The 22,241-nt window shown below is 37.2% G+C and overlaps 1 protein-coding gene and 1 pseudogene across 3 annotated transcripts in view; one reads left to right on the top strand and one right to left on the bottom strand.

Annotated features, from left to right (window-relative positions):
* Window positions 1–22,241, top strand: part of USP34 (ubiquitin specific peptidase 34) — a 246,758-nt gene that overhangs the window by 168,386 nt on the left and 56,131 nt on the right. For all 3 annotated transcript variants that reach the window (XM_053666842.1, XM_053666843.1, XM_053666841.1), the window contains 11 exons: window positions 1,641–1,681; window positions 1,839–1,963; window positions 4,885–5,037; window positions 6,447–6,551; window positions 8,154–8,209; window positions 8,307–8,427; window positions 17,770–17,953; window positions 18,953–19,113; window positions 20,491–20,556; window positions 21,900–22,046; window positions 22,134–22,190. In XM_053666842.1, coding sequence (XP_053522817.1) covers window positions 1,641–1,681; window positions 1,839–1,963; window positions 4,885–5,037; window positions 6,447–6,551; window positions 8,154–8,209; window positions 8,307–8,427; window positions 17,770–17,953; window positions 18,953–19,113; window positions 20,491–20,556; window positions 21,900–22,046; window positions 22,134–22,190 — 1,216 coding nt within the window. The remainder of the gene's footprint in view (window positions 1–1,640; window positions 1,682–1,838; window positions 1,964–4,884; window positions 5,038–6,446; window positions 6,552–8,153; window positions 8,210–8,306; window positions 8,428–17,769; window positions 17,954–18,952; window positions 19,114–20,490; window positions 20,557–21,899; window positions 22,047–22,133; window positions 22,191–22,241) is intronic.
* LOC119062784 (uncharacterized) lies at window positions 21,367–21,488 on the bottom strand (annotated as a pseudogene).

The raw sequence follows: 22,241 nt of genomic DNA, 5'->3' as shown, positions 1-22,241 counted from the left end.
AAAGAGGTCTGAGTCAGTGTCTGTCAGGAAGAGAGTTGCAAAAACTTCGGAGACAAACTCATTTCCTCTGGGACCCTTATCATATGAATGCAAGCACTTTTTAGCAGATTTCACAAGTTAATCAGCAAGTCTTTGTGGTGCCAGATTTTACCCCAGGGCACGCTCTGTCCAGGCAAGGAGCTGCACCTCTCCCCATCAGGTATTCAGGCTTAAGGGGATTAGAGCCAGGAAGCACTTCACCCAGAGAACTTGGGGGCTTGGGCTTTGACAAAGCCGGGGGGGGGGGGGCGAGAGTCTATTACTCTCTGTTGCAGCCCCCAGAGTCCTTCCATGAAGGCCTCCCAGGTGATCGAGTCTGGCTTAGGTTGCCCCCCCGCTGTGAGGGGTCTTACCCATCATTGACTTCCCACCAAGCTCTGGGGACAGGGAGAGGAACTGAGGCAGCATTTGCAACCAGAGACAGGCTTTGTCTACTGCGGCTGGCATTCCAAAGGTCTGGCATTCCAAAGGTCGTCTCTTGCCCTTAGCCACAAGGGGTAGAGATACAATTCCTAAAATCAGGCAGAGCAGTCTACTACAGCTCCCCACTACAAATACCCACCCTGGGGGCCTTGGGGCCTCCTAGCCTACACCCTGTCGTTACACAGGCAGGAAATCACCAATAACAGGGCTAGGTGGAGTACACAGTATGTCAGTCATCCTGGAGTTGATGGGCTCTTACACATTCTGTTTTGGGGAAGAATGATGTAAATTGTCTTGAAAGATTTACATTGGTCCCTAGCTGGTGTGGCTCAGTGGATTGAGCACTGGACTGCGAAGCAAAGGATTTTTAGTTCCATTCCCAGTCAGTGCACATGCCTGAGTTGCAGGCAGGGCCAGGTCCCCAGTACAGGGCGTGTGAGGGGCAGCCACACATTGATGATTCTTTTCTTTCTCCCTTTACCTCTCTATAAAGATAAGTAAATAAAATCTTAAAGAAAAAAGAATTTACATTGGCTACAGATAAGGGGGATGGTAGGAAAAAATTAAGCAAGAGCAGTTCTAGGGTAGATGCATAGTCCCTAAGGAAGAACTGTTGACTACTTTTGATTTGTTGAGGTCAAGAGTCATGAGTTGATTCAAACCTCCAATATGCATTCAGGAATGTGAGCAGTTTATTATTAGTTGGCTCGCAGCTATAAACTAGTTAAATACGCTTGTCTTTTTCTCTCACTCTCTGGCCTGCTATAATTTAATTTAGAACATCTCAGAATTTTTCTCCTGTCAAAGGAAGGGCATTTTATGTCAGTGCATGATTTATTTCTTAAGGAGTCTGAAGTTTAAACTAAAACTTTATGACCTTTCTCTTTTTAATACACATCTCTTTAGTAACTAAAGCATGAGCACTTTATGACTCAGTGTTGGTGTCACTCAAATTTTGTATATTAAATGAACATTTATTTGGTGTTTGCTCTAAGATTTTAACGGTGAATTTTAAAAGAAAAAATAAACATCACTGAAAAAAATAAAAGTAGTTTTTTTTTTAATGTAATTATTTTAGTGGAAAAGTTGTATATACTTTAAAGGATATGTGATAAAAATTGAGTTACTTTTAATTCATTGCTGAATTTAATTAGTGGTGATATGTTTTTACTTTACAGAGTTTTGAAAGCTCAGTCTGATCACAGGTCTAGACATGAAGGTAAGAGTTCAAGAAAGTTAATTTTTAATAGGTAAAGATTTAGATAACTATATATATGTGTGTATATATATATATACACACACACACACATATAAACATTTTTGTTTACAGTACAAGCCTTTATAGTTGGATTTTTCTCCTTTTTTTTAATTTTTAGTTTCACATTATTCAATGTGGCTCTTGGTGAGTTGGGCTCATTGCTGTTCTTTAGTGAAATCTAGCCTTGCTGACAGTGATCATTTACAAGATTGGCTAAAGAAATTGACCCTCCTTATTCCTGAGGTAAGATAAAGATTTAAGATTAGTAGTTATTCTTCATATTGTTAACATTGACAATAAAAAGGAGCTAATGAGACAAGTGGACATGATTCCACATATGTATCATGTTATGTGGAGTGTGCTCTTTTAACTCTTTAAGATCTAGAGTCTCTTGAACTGTGTACACTTAAGTGTGAATGTTAAATATTCTGTACCAAGATGGAGGCATAGGTGGAAACACTGTGCCTCCTCACACAACCAAGTTTAAGGACAACAGAGATTTAGAAAAAAAACACAACCAAAACAGACAGAAAATTGAACTGTACCAAAGACCAACAACAACGAACCATTCATCCATATCTGTAAGAGGGGCTGGTGGAGAGCGTTCGTGGCAGGAAAAAGCAGTGGCTTCCAAACCAACCCAGGTGCACGGGTGGCAGTTGGCACATCCCACGTGCGGGGTGGCAACGGGCAGACCCAGTGAGGGTGCAAAGCAGCTGGCTGACTGCTGTCACACATTCACACGCAGATAAACCAGGCAGAGGAACGAGCGGTGAGATAGACCACACAACCCAGGTCCCCAGCGACAGGAATTAAAGCCTAAAAGCACTGATTAGAGAAACTTTGGGGGGTTGAGGTGGTGGGAGAGGCTCCCTGCCTCACAGGAGAATTCATTGGAGAGACCCACAGGGTCCTAGAATATACATAAGCCCACACACCTGGGAACCAGCACCAGAAGGGCCCAATTTGCTTGTGGGGAGCGGCAGAAGGGACCGAAATCTGAGAGAGAGCAGAACAAACGCCATTGCTCCCTCTCTGACCCCGCCCCCACATATAGCATCACAACCCAGCAAGGTGGGTTGCCCCGCCCTGGTGAACAACTAAGGCTCTGCCCCTCTCTATGTAACAGGCGCAACCAGACCAAAACATTATGGCTCAAGCAAAAGAACAGCTCAAAATCCCAGAGCCAATACTTCTAAGCATCCAAGAGATAGCCAACCTAGCAGATGCACAGTTCAAAACACTGGTGCTCAGGATGCTCACAGAACTAGGTGATTTTAGTCGCAAATTAGATGAAAAAATGAAGACCATGCTAAGTGAAATGAAGCAAAATGCACAGACAACCAATAGTGATGGAAACAAAACTGGGAATGAAATCAGTGGAGTGGACCAGAAGGAAGAAAGAAACAACCAAACATAAAAGAATGAAGAAACAAGAATTCAAAAAAATGAGAAGAGGCATAGGAACCTCCAGGACATCTTGAAACTTTACAACATCCGAATTATAGGGCTCCCAGAAGGGGAAGAGGAACAGCCACAAGTGAAAAACTTATTTGAACAAATAATAAAGGAGAATTTCCCCAGTCTGGCAAAGGAAATAAACTTCCAGGAAGCTCAGAGAGTCCCAAAGAAGTTGGACCCAAGAAACAACACACCAAGGCACATCATCATTACATTAGTCAAGATTAAAATGAAGGAGACAATCCTAGAAGCAGCAAGAGATAAGGAGACAGTCACCTACAAAGGACTTCCCATCAGACTGTCAGCTGATTTCTCAAAAGAGACCTGTAAGAGACCTTGACCCTTACAGGCAAGAAGGGGCTGGAAAGAAGTATTCCAAGTCATGAAATCCAAAGACCTACATCCAAGATTACTCTACCCAGCAAAGCTTTCATTTAGAATGGAAGGACAGATAAAGTGCTTCTCAGATAAGATCAAATTCAAGGAGTTCATCATCACCAAGCCCTTATTATACGAAATGTTAAAGGGACTTATCTAAGGAAAAGAAGACAAAATATGAACAGTGAAAGGACAGCAAACTCACAAACTAAGTGGACAGCTAGATCAGGAGCGGAACCATAGAAATGGAGATCACAAGTACAATTAGCAACAAGGGAGTAGGAGGAGGAGAAGAGGGGAGAAGGTACAGAGGATAAGTAGGTAGAAAATAGATGGGGGGGGCAAGAATAGTATAGGAAATGTAAAAGCTAAAGAACTTGTGACACATGGGCATAAAGGTGGGGAATGTGGGTGGGAGGGGGTCTGCAAGGTGGAGGGGAATGAAGGAGGGAAATGGGACAACTGTAATGGCATAATCAATAAATATTTTGTGCCACTCATATTGTCTTTCTCTGAAATAGTTGTTTACAGAGTGATTATTTTGCTTTGTTTGGTTTTGCCTTTTTTCTGGGCAGGGAAAGAACAAACAAATTTTTCTGTGTACTTGATCATTTATTTTGGTATTTTATACTTTAGAGAAATTTTTTAAAAATTTAATTGGATTGTATCCTTAGATACAAAAGAAACTAAAAATAAGTCAAATGTATTTTCTTTTTATTCCATTATGGACACTAAGGACAATATAATTTTCACAAACTGTATCTTGATATTACACTATATTCCTAAATGAAATAGTAGAAACACACCTTATCACTTAGTCACCACAATCATATCTCTTTTAGACAGCACTGTCAAAAACATTAGCTGTGAATTGTTGTATATGTGTTCTTGTTCTCCCTGTGTCCTAGAGAACCACTGTGACATTTGGGAAGATCCCTTGGAATATGTAAAATTTTCTATTTAAGGACTTTCTAAATTGCTACCTGATATGAAAATATCTTATTCTGTTACTTAATCTTGTAAATAAACTCATGTGTATGTCTTCTCCTCAATTCCTTTTCTATTTATCTATTGTTATGCTTATTTGGTTTTATTTTGTAGCTATATTTGGGGTCTCTAAATTTGTTTTTACACATTACTGTACACCTTGAGGTATTTTATTTGGTCATATATTATTTACATGCACAAGTATGTGATCAGAACATTGCATTTTACAATACATTACTAGAGACGCCACTTAATGTTATGTCTGTCAACATGTTAACCTTAATATTAACTTTTTAATACTAACTCAGATTATCTTTTTAACTTGCTTTTTTATTTAGACTGCAGTCCGTCATGAGTCTTGCAATGGTCTTTATAAGTTATCTCTATCAGGGCTGGATGGAGGAGACTCAATCAATCGCTCTTTTTTGCTATTGGCTGCCTCAACATTGTTGAAATTTCTTCCTGATGCTCAAGCACTCAAACCTGTCAGGGTAAGATTTTACTGTGTTCTGGAGCGGTTTCTGTTTTTGCAGTTTTCTTTGCCTCATTTTACCATTACATTATATCCTTACAGTAATTTTGAGTAGTTGCTTACTTTATATGGTTTTGCCTAGGTGATAATAGCTATTTAGTTCTTCATACCACAGTCCTAACTGATGTGGCTCAGTGGGTTGAACATTATCCTGCAAACTGAAAGGTCTCTGATTCTATTCCATATCAATGCACATGCCTGGGTTGCAGGCCAGGTCCCTGTTTGGGGGTGTGTGAGAGGCAACTGTTACATGTTTCTCTCTCACATCAATGTTTCTCTCCTCTTTACCCTCTTCTTCCCCTCTTTCTCCTTCCCTTCTCCTCTCTCTAAAAAGAAATAAGTGAAATCTTTTTCTAAAAAAAAAAAAAAATGACAGTATTATGACATACCATGACCACGTTACACCTAGTAGTAGAATCTGCTTTGATTTCAGCTGTAGGGGATCTCTCATGGGTATTGTTTTGGAAATAGTTTTTTTTCTTTATAGGTTCTGGAGCCTTGTGTTAGTAAGTTGAATGACAGGAAACATCATAAATGTAGCTCTCTTCTCATTTAGTCACAGGCTATATTTAAAATTCTTATGATATTCTGAATTTTAAGTGTCCTTCTCTTTCCAATTTATATGCTAGCCTTGTAAAAGCCTTCTATCACAAAATAAATTCTGAGCACATTAGTAGGTAAATTCTGCTAATCCCAGAAATTTGTTGCATTGTAGGAATTTACTCCTCCATATTAACCTATCATCAGCTCTGTAATATATTATCTCCTTTATTTTTCAGATTTCAAAACTATAATAGACCAGTGCCTGTGGGTAGATTTATATATATATTCATGTTCTATAGTTTTCCACATTTTCAATGAATTCTTAATTTATATCACATTATTTAGCATTATACATTCTTTTTTTAAAAGATTTTATTTATTCATTTTTAGAGAGAGGGGAAGAGAAGGAAAAAAAGAGGGAGAGAAACATCAATATGTGGTTGCCTCTTGCACACCCTGTACTGGGGACCTGGCCGCAACACAGGCATGTGCCCTGACTGGGAATTGAACTGGTGACCCTTTGGTTTGCAGCCCATACTCAATCCACTGAGCTACACAAGCCAGGGCAATTATTCTTATTTTTACAAGTAGGTTATAAGTAATTCAAAAGTAATGTTTTTCTGGAATGTCTCATATTATTCACTGTGTACCTAGTTATTCTAATTTTATAGAAATTAGGAGTTCTCTTTTTTGTTAAATTTTGATTACTGTGTAATTTTTGTTGGGATTTAGTTTTTTCATAAAGCCTACTTGCTTAAATAAATTGTAATTTAAAGTTATTTCCCTTTTTAAAATGTTTTCACAAAGTTAATTATTTTTTAACAGGTAGATGATTATGAAGAAGAACCAATGTTAAAACCTGGATGCAAAGAGTATTTTTGGTTGTTGTGCAAATTAGTTGACAACATACACATAAAGGACGCTAGCCAGGTACGTTTAGGAAATGATATATTCTTATGTTAATAGAGTTGCATGTTCATAACTTTATAGGTCCTCATTAAAGTAATTTTAATCAATGAGTTGAAATTGCCATAATTTTTCTACTCTATTTTCACCTTTCTGTTCTGCTCTAATCCTTTTCTGCTTTTTACTTTGATCTTTGTTGCAATGTCTTTGTCTGATATCTGTAATTAGTTTCTTGTCTCTTCTAGATAAGATTTATGGATGCACAGTCTTATTTAGAATGTGAAATTTAGACTTTAAATACAGCTTTCTATAATACCACGTGGATTTGGAGTTCTGATTGTAAAATAAAATTGCAATTTAAATGTTATTTTAAGCCAAACAAGACACTATCAGTGTGCTGTCCTACTAATTTTCTTATACTAGACTAAAATACTTTGATCTAAACAAAGTATTGTTTAAAACAAGTTGGTTTCAAAAACAAACTTGGCACATAAAGGCTTTTGGTTTTTCTCCTTTGTAAATTTAGTAACCTAAAATGCATCTAAATGATCTCGGAAAAAAAAGGAGAAACACTTGAAGATATATATAGATATTTAGGGAACTTTTTTTTTCATTTTTTAAAAATGTATTTGGATCAAAGTGCAATATACACACTTTACATTTAAAATATACATGCCCTGGCTGGTGTAGCTCAGTGGATTGAGCACGGGCCTGCGAACCAATTGATTCCCTGTCAAGGCACATGCCTGGGTTGCAGGCCAGTTCCCAGCAGGGACCAGTTCCCAGCAGGGGATGCACCAGAAGCAACCATACATTGATATTTCTCTCCTTCTCTCCTTCCCTTCCCTTCTAAAGATAAATAAATAAATAATTTTTAACAGTTAAAACATAAAATATCCTATAGTGTTTGAACTTTCTACTTTTAAGAAATAGTTTACCTATGAATTCTTAAAGTCTTCTACTTTGCACTTGGGAAATAATTATAAAAATTAATATTGAATATTTTTCGATTTATCGATTTATGCCAGAAAACACTGATTTTTTTAACTTGACCCTGCATATTTAAATGAGGAATCTAATATTTTTTGCTTGCCAAAGTTATTTTCCTTTATAGAGATCGTTTCTTTGAGAATCCTCTTAAATTAAGTTCTGTTTTATAAAATTTGTTTTAATTTTTTGCTTAGTTATAATGAGAATTAAAAGATTTTTGAAATATTTAGCTGTGCCCATTTAAGTTTACTTTTAAAGCCTAGTTTAAAAGTGGTGTTAAAAATAAATCGTGATGGGTGAATTGTATAGTATGTAAATTACACCTCAATAAAATTGTTAAAGAAAAAAGAACATCACACCTTAGTGTCTCCTCAAGAAATTACTACAGTGATTTGTTACAGACATTCCACTGCATCTTTTTTAAAGGACTGTCAATGATGTGTTTATACTTAATTTTACTAATTTGACATCATGTATAAATAATGAATTATTTATTACTTAATAGGTATATTAATGAATTTGGGAGAACTGAATTCTTATTATTTACAGGGAAAGGATTTTTTTTGTTTTAATAATCTCTGAACTGCTAAACATAAAAATTTATATTTGAATTTTATATTTTCTCTTTGAATTAAGACAACACTCCTTGACTTAGATGCTTTGGCACGACATTTGGCTGACTGCATTCGAAGGTAAAATTTCATGTGAAATTGACCATTACCCTGTTGTGGAAAGATAACTGACATAATTACGTGAATATCTTGTTTTGCTTGTATTCTTTTTTTGTAGCAGAGAGATACTTGATCATCAAGATGGTAACATAGAAGATGATGGGCTTACAGGACTCCTCAGACTTGCAACAAGTGTTATTAAACACAAACCACCCTTTAAATTTTCAAGGGAAGGACAGGTATGTATTAAGACAGTCAGATACCTATGTGTAATGTGATTGAGACTTTTTATTGTTGCATTGTATGTGGGTATGTAAAATTTCCTTAAACATGTGGATATAAAGTTTGCTACACCTTTATTGGTGTAGCAAACACCAATAAAGGAAAAGCGAACTTTGAATAAAATGTATCTTGAAAATATTATAAACCGTAAGCTTATTTTTAGAATGCAGAAACAAGGTTTTTTGTTTGTTTCAGGTTTTTATTTATTTATTTTTAGAGAGCAAAGGGAAGGAGAAAGAGAAGGAGAGAAACATGAATGTGTGGTTGCCTCTCTTGTGCCCTGAACTGGGGGACCTGGCCCACAGTCTGGACTGGGAATTGAACTAGTGACCTTTTGGTTTACAGGGTGGCTATCAGTCCACTGAGCCATACCAGCCAGGGCCAGAAACAAGTTTTAATTTCTATGACTGTATGTAGAGAGACAACCTCTACTTCCATGATACAATTTGTGGGATTGAATATTTTTAATAGTAACTTACACAATAGAATTAATAACTAGTCATTATAGATTGGCCATCTTATAGATTTTATGTTTAAAGGCCCATTTAACATAAAACTTGTCATTGAATATTTGATATACTTAATGACTCTGCACTAACAAATGTCTAATTACACTTTAGATTAAGTTATTCACTTTTTCCATTGGCACTTTTGTCATTGCTTACACTGATTGAGGTGTGGTTAAGAGGGTTTTCTTGAGGTTATTGATTGTATCAGAAAACACAAAAATAACCAAAAGGGTGGAAGATTGTCCCCCGGGCATACACTACAGATTCCTGAGATAAACTAAGGTGACAGTTTTAATCTAGTTTCAATCTGTTACTTCCCCTATTCTATAAAGCTCTTTCCTGTGCTATTCCTGTTAGGACCTTCTTTCATTTTTTTATTATAACCATTGGTAATAATTTGATTTATTTATAATTTTGGTGGTTAAAGTGTTTTTTTTTTAATAAATTTATTTATTTTTTTTTGAATTGATTATGCTGTTACAGTTGTTCTATTCCCCCCTTCATTCCCCTCCACCCTGCCCCCCCAACCACACCATTACCCCCCTTTAGTTTATGTCCATGTGTCTCAAGTCCTTTAGGTTCTATATTTCCCATACTATTCTTGCCCCACCATCTATTTTCTATCTACTGTCTATGCTACTTATTTTCTGTACCTTCTCCCCCCTTCTCCTCCTCCCACTCCCCTGTTACTAACCCTCCTTGAGATCTTCATTTCTATGTTTCCACTCCTGATCTAGCTGTCCTTTTAGTTTGCTTTTGTTTTAGGTGTGGTTGTTAATAACTGTGAGTTTGTTGTCCTTTCACTGTTCATGTTTCTTTAACTTCTTTTTCTTAGATAAGTCCCTTTAACATTTCATATAATAAGGGCTTGGTGATGATGAACTCCTTGAATTTGGTCTTATCTGAGAAGCACCTTATCTGTCCTTCCGTTCTAAATGAAAGTTTTGCTGGATAGAGCAATCTTGGTTGTAGGTCTTTAGATTTCATGACTTGGAATATTTCTTTCCAGCCCCTTCTTGCCTGTAAGGTCTCTTTTGAGAAATCTGCTGACAGCCTGATGGGGACTCCTTTGTAGGTGATTGTCCCCTTACCTCTTGCTGCTTCCAGGATTCTTTCCTTCATTTTAATTTTGGCTAATGTAATTATGATATGCCTTGGTGTGTTTCTTCTTGAGTCCAACTTTTCTGGTACTCTTTGGGCTTCTTGGATTTCTTGGAAGTCTATTTCCTTTGCCAGATTGGGGAAATTTTCTTTTATTATTTGTTCAAATAGTTTTTCCACTGGTGGTTGTGTCTTTCCCCCTTCTGGTACCCCTATAATTCGGATATTGGAGCGTTTATAGATGTCCTGGAGGTTCCTAAGCTTCTCCTCATTTTTCTGAATTCTTATTTCTTCATTCCTTTCTGTTTGATGATTTTTTTCTTCTTCCTTCTGGTCCACTCCATTGATTTGAGTCCCAGTTTTTTTTTCATCTCTATGGTTTTCCTGTGGAATTCCATTCATTTCCCTTAATTTAGCCTTCATATGTTTCTCTAATTTGTGGCTATAGTCCACCAGATCTGTGAGGAAGCTGATGACCAATGTTTTAAACTGTGCGTCTGAGAGATTTGCTATTTCTTCGTCACTTAGATTTATCTCTGGGGCTTTGAGGTCTCCCTGCGACATTTTTGGTCTGTTCTGGCCCTTTAAGTGGGAGGAGCGGCGCCTTGGATTCCCAGGTCGCTGGGTTGTGACGCTGTATGTGGGGGCGTGGTCAGAGCGGGGAAATGGTGCCGCCGCCGGTCCAAGCGCTCACTCCCTCACCCGCGTGCAACCAGGCAACCACAGTCAACTTGCTGCCACCGCCTCCCCACTGACTCCTCCGTAGTCGCTCACCCGGTTGGCCGCTCAGTTGCTCACTAGGTCCAATCCTGGGTTTGGAACCCATGCGACTGGATTCGCGCGTCTGGATTCCGCGCCCGGGTCGATCAAGCCCTCCTTTGTAACTCCTCACCCGACGCCGGTTTCGCCCCTTACCGGTCAGGCCGAAGAATTTGTTGTTAGCGGACTTCCGAAAAGTTCAGTTTTCCGTGTTCTGGTTGTGTTTTCTGATGCTAATATTTAGTTGTCCCTAAACTTGGTTGTGTGAGGAGGCACGGCATATCCACCTTAAACCTCCATCTTGGCGGAAGTCTAAAGTGTTTATTTTGTTGTTTTTGTTAGTTGGCTATAGGTTTGTCATAGGTGGCCTTTATCATGTTGAAGTATGTTCACTCTATTCCCATTTTGTTGAGAGTTTTAAAGTTTTATATTATATATAAATTAATGTAGAACTATTATTCTAAAATAGAAATTTATTTTTCTGATAACATTATGAAGCAAAAATCATAAGTAAAGAAGAAAATTTCAGATAGTACAAAGAGAAGAATACTGTATTTAGTTCGGTTCCACATGTTGCCTGGTTGGCCTTCCAGAAGAACTTTTTGTGGAAATAATAAATATACAAGCATGTAATTTATGTTATGAAAACAGCATTCTGTTATCTGTTTTCTTTTTTTTAATATAGTTTATTGATTATGTCATTACAATTCTGTTTCCCCCTTCATTCCCCTCCACCCTGAACACCCCTCCCCCACACTCCCCCCTTTAGTTTATGACCACGTGTCTCAAGTTTTTTAGATTCTATATTTCCCCTACTGTTCTTGCCCTCCCCCTATCTATTTTCTACCTACCGTCTATGCTACTTATTTTCTGTACCCTCTGCCTCCTTCATCTTCTCCCACTGCCCTGTTGCTAACCCTCCATGTGATCTTCATTTCTCTGGTTCTGCTCCTGATCTAGCTATCCTCTTAGTTTGCTTCTGTTTTAGGTGTGGTTGTTAATAACTGTGAGTTTGCTGTCCTTTCACTGTTCATGTTTTTGATCTTCTTTTTCTTAGATAAGTCCCTTTAACATTTCATATAATAAGGGCTTGGTGATGATGAACTCCTTGAATTTGATCCTATCTGAGAAGCACTTTATCTGTCCTTCTATTCTAAATGAAAGTTTTGCTGGATAGATCAATCTTGGATGTAGGTCTTTGGATTTCATGACTTGGAATACTTCTTTCCATCTCCCTTCTTGCATGTAAGGCCTCTTTTGAGAAATCCGCTGACAGTCTAATGGGAACTCCTTTGTAGGTGACAGTCCCCTTATCTCCTGCTGCTTCTAGGATTCTCTCCATTTTAATCCTGGCTAATGTAATGATGATGTGCCTTGGTGTGTTGTTTCTTGGGTCCAACTTCTTTGGGACTCTCTGAGCTTCCTGGATTTCCTGGAAGTCTATTTCCTTTGCCAGAATGGGAAAGTTCTCCTTTATTATTTGTTCAAATAAGGTTTCCACTCGTGACTGTTCCTCTTCCCCTCTGGTACCCCTATAATTCGAATGTTGGAACGTTTAAAGATGTCCTGGAGTTTCCTAAGCCTCTCCTCATTTTTTTGAATTCTTGTTTCTTTATGCTTTCCTGTTTGGTCATTTTTTCCTTCCTTCTGGTCTACTCCCTTGATTTGAGTCACAGTTTCCTTTTCATCACTATTGGTTTCCTGTGCATTTTCCTTCATTTCAATTAGTTTAGCCTTCATTTGTTCCTCTAATTTGTGACTAAAATCAACCAGTTCTGTGAGCATCCTGATCACCAGTGTTTTGAACTGTGCATCTAAAAGTTTGGCTATTTCTTCATGGCTTAGATTTATTGGCTTTGGAGCTCTGAGTTCTTCTTGAGTCGTGTTTTGATCTGTTCTGTTACGAATGAGGAGCGGAGCCTTAGGTATTCACCACGGCGGGTCCACCCAGGCCGCTGGTTTCTGACGCTGTATGTGGGGGTGGGGTCAGAGAGAAACAATAGCGGTCTCCTCTGCAGCTTCCCGCTGCTGGGGCCTGCGTGGTCCATTTCACTGCTTGCTCCTTCACCAGTTTATCTGCGCGCTAATATGTGACCTCAGTCAGCCCTCAGTGGGTCTGCCCACTACTCCACACCTGGAATCCGCCTACAGCTGCTGGCGCACCTGTGTCGCGCACCCTAGTAGGTCCAGTGAATCTTTCCTGCCCAACCCTGCTCTGCTGCTGGCTCTGCCCCTCTAACCGGTTTGGCCGAAGGGTTCGCTGTTGTCAGACTTCCATTTAGTTCAGTTTTCTGTGGTTTGGCTGCGTTTTTGTTGCTGAAACTTTGTTGTTTTTAAACTTGGTTGTGCGAGAAGGAGCAGTGCTTCCACCTATGCCTCCATCTTGGTGGAAGTCCTGTTTTCTGTTTTCTTCATTTAAAAAATGAATACATTAATGAACGCATGTAAAAAATACATGAGGAAAATAATCTATCGACGTATTTCTAGTTTAAAAATGTAATGTACAGGGTACAGTTTTGCATACCTGTTTCATTATATACTCACATAAATTCTTAAATTTGATTTATTTGAATCAGAATATATCACTTTACAAAAAGACTGTTTCATTTTATATTCCCAGATATAATACGTGATGGCTATTTTGAACCAGTGTGCTGCAAGAATTTTGAAAATATGCAATACCTATTTAGCCAGGGTCATTGACTGCATTTCTCCTTAGACTCTTAAATTTTAAAAAATGACAAAAGCCAACATGACAATAGCTGTGTGCGTGACTCAAAATTATACCAATTTTTTTGTCAGGTCATATATATATGTATGTATATGTGTACATATATATGGGTTTTTTTGCTCAGTTGGAATCAGAATTAAACCTTTTTGGAATTATTTTTGTGTGTGCATTTAAGTTTATTTTTAAAGCCTAGTTTAAAGGTGGTGCTAAAAATAAATCTTAATGGGTAAATTGCACAGTTTATGAATTATACTACAATCAAATTGTTAAAACAAAAAAGCAAACATGAAAATTTGGTGTCCTCTCAACAAATTACAGTTATCATAATTTGCTTACAGACATTCCACTGTATCTTTTTAAAAAATACATTGATTATGGCATTATAGTTTTCCCTTTTTTCCCCTCCCCTTTATTCTCCTCTGTCCTGTACCCACCCTCCCTGCCAACACCATTCCCCCACATTAGTTCATGTCCATAGGTCATACATATCAGTTCTTTGGATTCTTCATTTCTCATACTATCCTTAACCTCCCCCTGTCTTATTCTGTACCTACTGTGTTTATGCTTCCTATTCCTTGTACTTTTTCCTCCATTCTCTTCCCTCTCCCTCCCCACTGATAACCTTCCATGTGATCTTATTTCTTTGAATCTGTTTCTGTTCTAGTTGTTTGCTTAGTTTATTTCTTGTTTGTTTGTTTTAGGTTTGGTTGTTGATAGTTGTGAGTTTGTTGTCATTTTACTGTTCATATCTCTGATCATCTTCTTTTTCTTAGATAAGTCTCTTTAACATTTCATATAAATGTTATATGGACATTTAAAGGAGCTCAGTGATGATGAACTCCTTTAATTTATCTGGGAAGCACTTTATCTGCCCTTCCATTGTAAATGATAGCTTTGCTGGATAGTAATCTTGGATGTAAGTCCTTGCCTTTCATGACTTTGAATACTTCATTCCAGCCCCTTCTTGCTTATAAGGTTTCTTTTGAGACATCAGCTCATAGTCTTATGGCAACTCCTTCATAGGTAACTGTCTCCTTTTCTCTTGCTGCTTTTAAGATTCTCTCCTTATCTTTAATCTTGGATAACTTAACTTAATAATGATGTGTCTTGATGTGTACTTCCTTGGGTCCAACTTCTTTGGAATTCCTGGACTTCCTGGATGTCTATTTCCTTCACCAGATTGGGGAAGTTTTCCTTCTTGTTTTTTTTCAAGTAAGATTTTAATTTCTTGCTGTTCTTCTTCTGGTACCTCTATGATTCGGATATTGGAGTGTTTGAAATTGTCCCAGAGTTTCCTCAGCTTCTTCTCATTTTTTTTGAATTCTTGTTTTTTCATTCTGTTCCAGTTTGATGTTTATTTCTTCCTTTTGTTCCAAATTGCTGATTTGAGTCCTGGTTTCCTAACTGTCACTGTTGGTTCCCTATATATTTTCTATTATTTCACTTTATGTAACCTTCATTTCTTCCTTCATTTTGAGAGTGAACTCAGTCATTTCTGTGAGCATCCTGATTACCAGTGTTTCCAACTCTGCATCAGATAGGTTGTCTCTTTGTTGCTTAGTTCTTTCTGTGGAGTTTTGATCTGTTCTTTTATCTGGGCCATATTTCTTTGTCTCAGCTCACCTATTACTTGGTAAGGGGTGGAGCCTTAGGTGTTTGCCAGGGTGGGGAACCCTCTTTGGTGCATTGTGGTGTTGTCTGTGGGGGAGGGGTTGGAGAAGGAACAATGCCACTTCCTTGGCTCTGATCCCACTTTCCGTCACTTCCCTCGCTTCCGTCAATTGGATTGTGCCCTTTCAGGTGCTGCTTTTCAGATGGATAGGTTCATATACATTTTAGGACTCTGTGGGCCTCTCCAGTGGACCCTCATGTAAGACTGGGAGTTTTCCTTGCTGCTGTAGTCCCCACAGATTTTTACACCAGGAGTTTTGAGTCTTCAGTTTCCCACGCTGAAACCTTGGGTTTCCCCATCTGTCTTGCTCCCCCGTTGTTCTTCCCAGCTTATCTGTGTGAATATGGGGTCACCTGCATGTTCTGCCTTGCCTTGCTGCCTCCAGCTCCCATCTCTGCCCCTTTTGCCAGACTGGATGAATGTTTCTTTTAACTCCTTGGTTGTTGGAGTTCCATGTAGTTTGATTTTTCTGGAGGTTTTATTTGTTTTTTGGGTTGTTTTTTTTTTAAAGATTTTCATTTATTTTTAGAAAGAGAGAAAGGGAAGGAGAAAGAGAGGGAGAAAAATAGCAATGTATGGTTGCCTCTCATATGGCCCACACAACTCAGGTACGTGTCCTGACTGGGAATTGAACCAGCGACCCTTTGGTTCATAGCCCTTTCTTTACTGAGCTATACCAGCCAGGGCTGTTCTTTGTTTTTAAATTGGTTATCCTTTTCTGGTTGTGTGAGGAAGTGAAGCATTTCTGCCTACGACTCCATTGTGTCCAGAACTCCCAAAATGCTGTCTGCTTATCATAGCCTTTAAATACATTTGACAACTATTTAACTCACTGAATTTCTATGTCTAGACTCATTGGCAAAGATAGTGCATTACTAAACTAGCTTCTAATCAGTTCCCTTTCTTTTTGAGTGACCTTGATTTTATTTTCTGGTTCATGTACATGTGTTACTTTGTGTCCAAGACAGTCATCTTACTTTTGACTCCTAAGACAGGTGAGATATTAATTGGTCTACTAGATGAAGTAAGAATGTATTTACTTTCTGTATTTCTTAGCCAAAGTTAGGAACTATGTTTTACTTTTTTTCTTTGATAATAGTGAGATGGGAGACACAATAGTGAGATGGGAGACACGAAGTCAGTAATGGGAAAATATTTCAAAGTGTCCTTTGTTTGGTAGTTGCGTCAGAGGTTTCCAAGACCAGCCTAAGTCGTATTGATTTACTAGAAGGAATCAAAGGACTCAGCATGTAGTTGTAGTCATAGCTAATCTTTATTGTAGCAAAATGATACAAGATGAAAGCCGCAAAAGAAAAGCATGGGAACAAGTCAAGTGGATACCAAGTACATGCTTATGACAGTCCTCTCCCAGTGGAGTTACCCGGAGTGTACTTAATTCCCCTAGCAATGAGTGTAATAATGTGTGTGTGGTGTTTATTCTACGGAAGCTGTCTTGAGTTTAGGAGTCCAGGGTTTTTATTGGAGTGGGTGGTGCAGACACATAGTATCTGCATAATTGACATAGTCTCTGAAATTCCAGACTCTCAAATAGAAAGCAGTTACTCAGCATAAACCAAGCACAAACAGCCCAGTGAGCCACTTTTATCAATTAGGGAAAGTTTTATATCAGAGGAGGTTACTATTTACCATTCAAGTTCCAGAAGACAGCCAAGGGCCAACCTTGCAATTCAGACTTTCTGAGAATAGCAGAATCTTAGTTTTAATCATATTCCCTTTTTTCTATGCAGCAACCCAGGGGATTTTATATGCCAGAACAAATGTACCATAGTAGTATTTGAAATGGTTGAGAGGCATAATTTGTTCTTTACTAGTTTACCAAAGAAAACTAAGGAAGAACAAGCAGGGGAGATAACTCACTGTGAGGGAGATCAAATGTAGGAAAAAGTACATCTGGAATGTTACTTTACATGGTAAAACACTGTACCTCAGTTTGATCTTCACTAGTATAGAAATTAAGAGTTTGATGTCTTAAATCCTGACTCTGGCACCTGCCAACTCGATGACCCCAGGCAAGGTTCTTCATATTTTGTTTGTTTCGGGACCTTTGATTATCCTCTGGCACTTAAGGTTTTCATTATGAGTAAGTTGCTGCTTTGGCTGCAATTAGGATTGCTGCTGCTGCTGCTGTTGCTACTGCTAGTAGAGAAAATAAGAAGAAACTTCAGTAAATGCAGAGGCAGTCAAGATAGGGAGTAATGAGTCCTTAACAAAAACTTGGGTCACTCAATGGAGTATAATATAATAGCATTCTAGATGGGAGTCTGTAAGAATGAGCTATATTAGGTGTTAAGGGGGAGGTAAAAGTGAAGGTGATCCTCACCCATTTTGTTTTCTTTAAGAGAAGCGAAGCTTGGGAAGACTCATATGATTGTATATGATGCTGCTTTAAGTTTTTAAACAACATTTTAGAGAATTACAGATTATTGTGTAATTTATTCGTTCATTATATTTGAAATATAATTCATATTCAAGTTTAGATAATTACTTGATTTTCTCTCTCTTCCAGGAATTTTTAAGAGATATCTTCAATCTCCTGTTTCTGTTGCCTAGCCTAAAAGATAGACAACAGCCAAAGTGCAAATCACATTCTTCAAGAGCTGCTGCTTATGATTTGTTAGTAGAAATGGTAAAGGGATCTGTTGAGAACTACAGACTAATACACAACTGGGTTATGGCACAACACATGCAGTGTGAGCAATCTTCTTTTTCTTTAATCTTTCTAAATCTTGTGTGCAGAAATGGGATTCTTAGATTGTGTGGTTTAAAAAAGAATTCACTATTCACACACTTTAATGTTTATAAGTTATTTTCGTTAAAAACTTTCTTTTTAGGAAACCAGTGTGAAGGATATTTTATAGAGAGCTGATGTACTTTAGCATTTTTTGGTTAAATAATTTAGTGCTAAGGTGATGCGGACTCTGGCCCACAAGGTCCGTGTGTTGTGGCTGCAACAAACAAATTCACACAGACTACAGAAGTACTGTGGAGAAAAAGGGATGGCATGGCCGCTTTCTAAGTGAGAGGGAGGGCCTGGACCCCTTGCCTGGACAGGTTTTTATTGCTTCTGTGGGTACATTACATCAAGGATGGTCCTCATTTACTATGCACAAGTGTGCTTTAGATGGTTATCTTTTACAGATAGCAAAGGAAAGAAAGTTGCTAATGACTTCAAAGAAAAAGGTTATTTGCAAATGCAAGGGGAAAGGTGGTTGAACTGGTTACACTCCATATTTGGAAGGTTTAGCACAGATTTTAGGAAATTACTTTAAAGATACACAGTAAACATTTGCTACCTCAATTCAGGGTAAGGGAGTTTTAGCAAAAAGCAAGCTTCAAAGCAGCCTAGGTACAATACAGGCCAGATTCCCCACCGGAAAATTGATCTATGGGCCTCGTTCCTGTGTGTTGACTCACTCCCTGCCAGTTTTTCGAATCGGGCTGGGCTACATTTACCATGTTGCGCAGATAGGTTCCCTATACTCAGGAAAATAAAGTTGTGACAATCCTTTGAATTTTTAGGGAGTGAATTAGTTTTACTATGTGTTATTAGGGATTTAAAAATTACCATACATAATGTTTTATGTATATTAATTATATATGTAATGGAGGTTGTAGTGGTTAATAAAAGCAATACATTATGTTTAATAGTTGGTTTGGGGGACATCTTTTTCTCCCTCTTTTTTCAGCAGCACATGCACCTTATAAATGGGATTATTGGCCTCACGAGGATGTCCGTGCTGAATGTAGATTTGTTGGCCTGACTAACCTTGGAGCTACTTGTTACTTGGCTTCAACTATACAGCAACTTTATATGATACCTGAAGCAAGACAGGCTGTCTTCACTGCTAAGGTATAGTTTTCTCACTTTAAAAATTAAAACTGTAAAACAAAATTTAATATTTTGTGGATAAATCTAGAGAGAAAATAATTTACAAATTAAAAAATGATAAAGTTTGGTTATATAACTAGCTAATGCTATGTATATTTTAGTTATTTTTATATTTTAGTATATTACTGCTAACATTGTAATATAATTTCTCAAAGGAAAACAGTTGTGGAATATACACAATGTATACAATGAACATATTTTCAGTGAAAATAAATACGTTTTTAATTTATTTTTTGTTATTCTATTACAGTTGTCCCAGTTGTTTCCCCTTTGCCCTCTTCTACCCAGCCTTCCCCACCCACACCTACTCCCACACTCAAAACCCATGTCCATGGGCCCTTTATATATGTTCTTTGACTAGTCCCTTCAACCTTCTTTCCTCCATCATCCCCACACCCTCCCCTCTGTTGGCTGTCAGTCTGCTCCATGTTTCCATGTTTCTGGTTCTATTTTGCTTGGTAGTTTATTTTGTTTATTAGATTCCTCTTTTAAGTGAGACCATTATATAGCTCAATATATAGTAAGGATATGTTGAACAGATTTCACTTTCAGTGTCCTTATCTCATGTCCTTAGTTGAATGTAAGCTCCTAATCAGAGCCATGTTACTTGCACTTAACACAAATAACTAGTATATGCTTTTGGCATAGGGAGGCTTATTATTTCATGAGACTATCAGACCTTCAGAATTACAACAGGTAGTAATTTGTAATGAGGATGATACTCACAGGTTTACTTTACTTTTTGAGATGAGTATATCTAATTAGTGTTTGGTATGAATGTGAGACTTTCCTTTAAACCTAGAGTTCAGGATTAAATCTCTAGTTAATGAGTTGAGCCAGATTCCTGAATCTGTTAATGATATTTGAATATTTAGAAGATTATTACATATCTTGGTCAGCATTCCTCTGTTGTGTTAGGGATTTGTTCTGGAAAAAAATAAAGATATGACTAGATGAGGGTGAGATGTGACTTACTAATGTATTTTTAAATTGTGAATAACAACCTTGTTGCACACATTAGATGTTTTCTGTTGTTGGAAAATCACCAATATATAATGAACATAAAATCACCAAAACAGCACTGATCTAAAAAGAGACTTTCTTAAGATGTATTTTTCAGTTTTTTTACGTAATAGTGATGGCTATATTTATATAATGAACAAAATGCTCCAATTTTTAAATGTTAAAATTGCTCAAGAACTTGCTAAATTGCTAAACACACTCTGTACTTAGAGTATGTTATTGGTTTTTCACTACACAGCTAAAAGAATAAATATGAATAGTGTTAAGTACATTGTAGTACTTCCTTTTAATGGAAAGCTTTCTTTTGGTTTTCAGTATTCAGAAGATATGAAGCACAAGACCACTCTTCTGGAACTTCAAAAAATGTTTACATATTTAATGGTATGTTTTAGAATTGTGTATGAAAAACTGATTAGATATGTCCTCTGACCAAAGCTGGAAACATTGAATAGAGTTCATTTGTATTTACTTTTTCCTGTGTACTCTTATTTTTCAAATTGAATTTGTTACTTACTGCTATTCATAATAGTCATTTCTCAGTTACTTACATCCTGTTACTGTCCTTTGAAGAATTTCTTTCCTGTGACAGAGTCACACATCCCTCTTAGGCTTAGAGTTTTCTGACTTCTTTTCTTCTTAATTCTTAAAAAAACTATAAAAGTAATAAATCTTTAAAAGAATAGCAAATCTTATGATATAACTCTCCTGTTTAAAGCTCTTCAGTGATTCTTTATGAACAGAACAGTATCCAGGCAGCATGGCATATACCCTGTGATTTTGCTTCTTGCCTTCAACTTTATTATCACTCCCCATAATTCAGCCTCACTCTATAGTAACTATACAAGCCCTTTGAAGTCCATCACCCTTTTGAAGTCCTTTCATCACTTGTGTAGTTGTTTATGCTACTCCTTCTGCCTGTGGCACTCTTTCTTCGGCATTCTCCATTTTCTTCCTTCTTTCATCCTTCAAGAATCAACATGGTTATCTCATCTAAGAGACCAAAGAATTCCATAAAGTATTTTCAAGTCACCGTAACTCAGTCATACCTACCACGTGTATTAAAAGTCACTTGTCTTACCTGTTAGAGTCATGGGGACAGAAATTACATCATTTATTTCTGTATTTTTCAGCTTCCAATAAGGACTCAGTAAATGAGATTTTTAACAAAATTAGAAGACTTACTAATCATCCATTGATTCCACTTTTAATTTCTGTTTAACAGAGTTGGAATATTCCATATGAACTGTCAAGAGAGAAAACTTTTAATCTGATAAGAACTACACTTGCTCTTAGCCAAAAGGCTGAGAAGTGATTGAAAATCACTTTTAAATTAATAAACAAAAGTTCAGTCTGAAGTAAAACTTATTTACCCTGCAAAGATTTTGTATTTCATGCTTCACAATATAAATTTGCATCCTTTGAGTCTCAGAATACTTTCTAGAAATTCTTAGACTTGAATAAATAAAGTGATTTTACTTTTTGATAATTTAAGCATCTCCTGGCACCAAAACTATAAACTGAAAATGCCACGAAAAATAAAACAAATGGAAAAAATAGTATTTTAAACCTTTATAGATTTATAGTAACTGTTTTGTTGTTGTGTTGATGTTTATTCATAAACCTCGTGATAATTTTCTTATTTTTTGAGACTTATTTGAGACTTAGATTTGTTTCATTATTTTGTAATCCTTTTCCCTACCCCCATTCCCACCTTGCCTTTACAGGAGAGTGAATGCAAAGCATATAATCCTAGACCCTTTTGTAAAACATATACCATGGATAAGCAGCCTCTGAATACTGGCGAGCAGAAAGATATGACGGAGTTTTTTACCGACCTTATTACCAAAATTGAAGAAATGTCTCCAGAACTGGTTAGTACCAGAATACTGAAGCTTCTTTGAAATTTTTAGAGATTTGCCCAGCTTTAATTACTGCCTTTTTTTTGTTTGTTTTTAAAGAAAAATACTGTCAAAAGTTTGTTTGGAGGTGTAATTACAAACAATGTTGTGTCCTTGGTAAGTATTTTACATGTTCTTTACTTTTTGGAAATCTTAGTGTGTATTTTA

This window comes from Artibeus jamaicensis, unplaced genomic scaffold (assembly GCF_021234435.1).
Source record: "Artibeus jamaicensis isolate MK-2021 breed Jamaican fruit bat unplaced genomic scaffold, CSHL_Jam_final contig_465, whole genome shotgun sequence".
NCBI classification, from domain to species: domain Eukaryota; kingdom Metazoa; phylum Chordata; class Mammalia; order Chiroptera; family Phyllostomidae; genus Artibeus; species Artibeus jamaicensis.
This window is presented reverse-complemented; position numbering and strand designations above follow the sequence as displayed.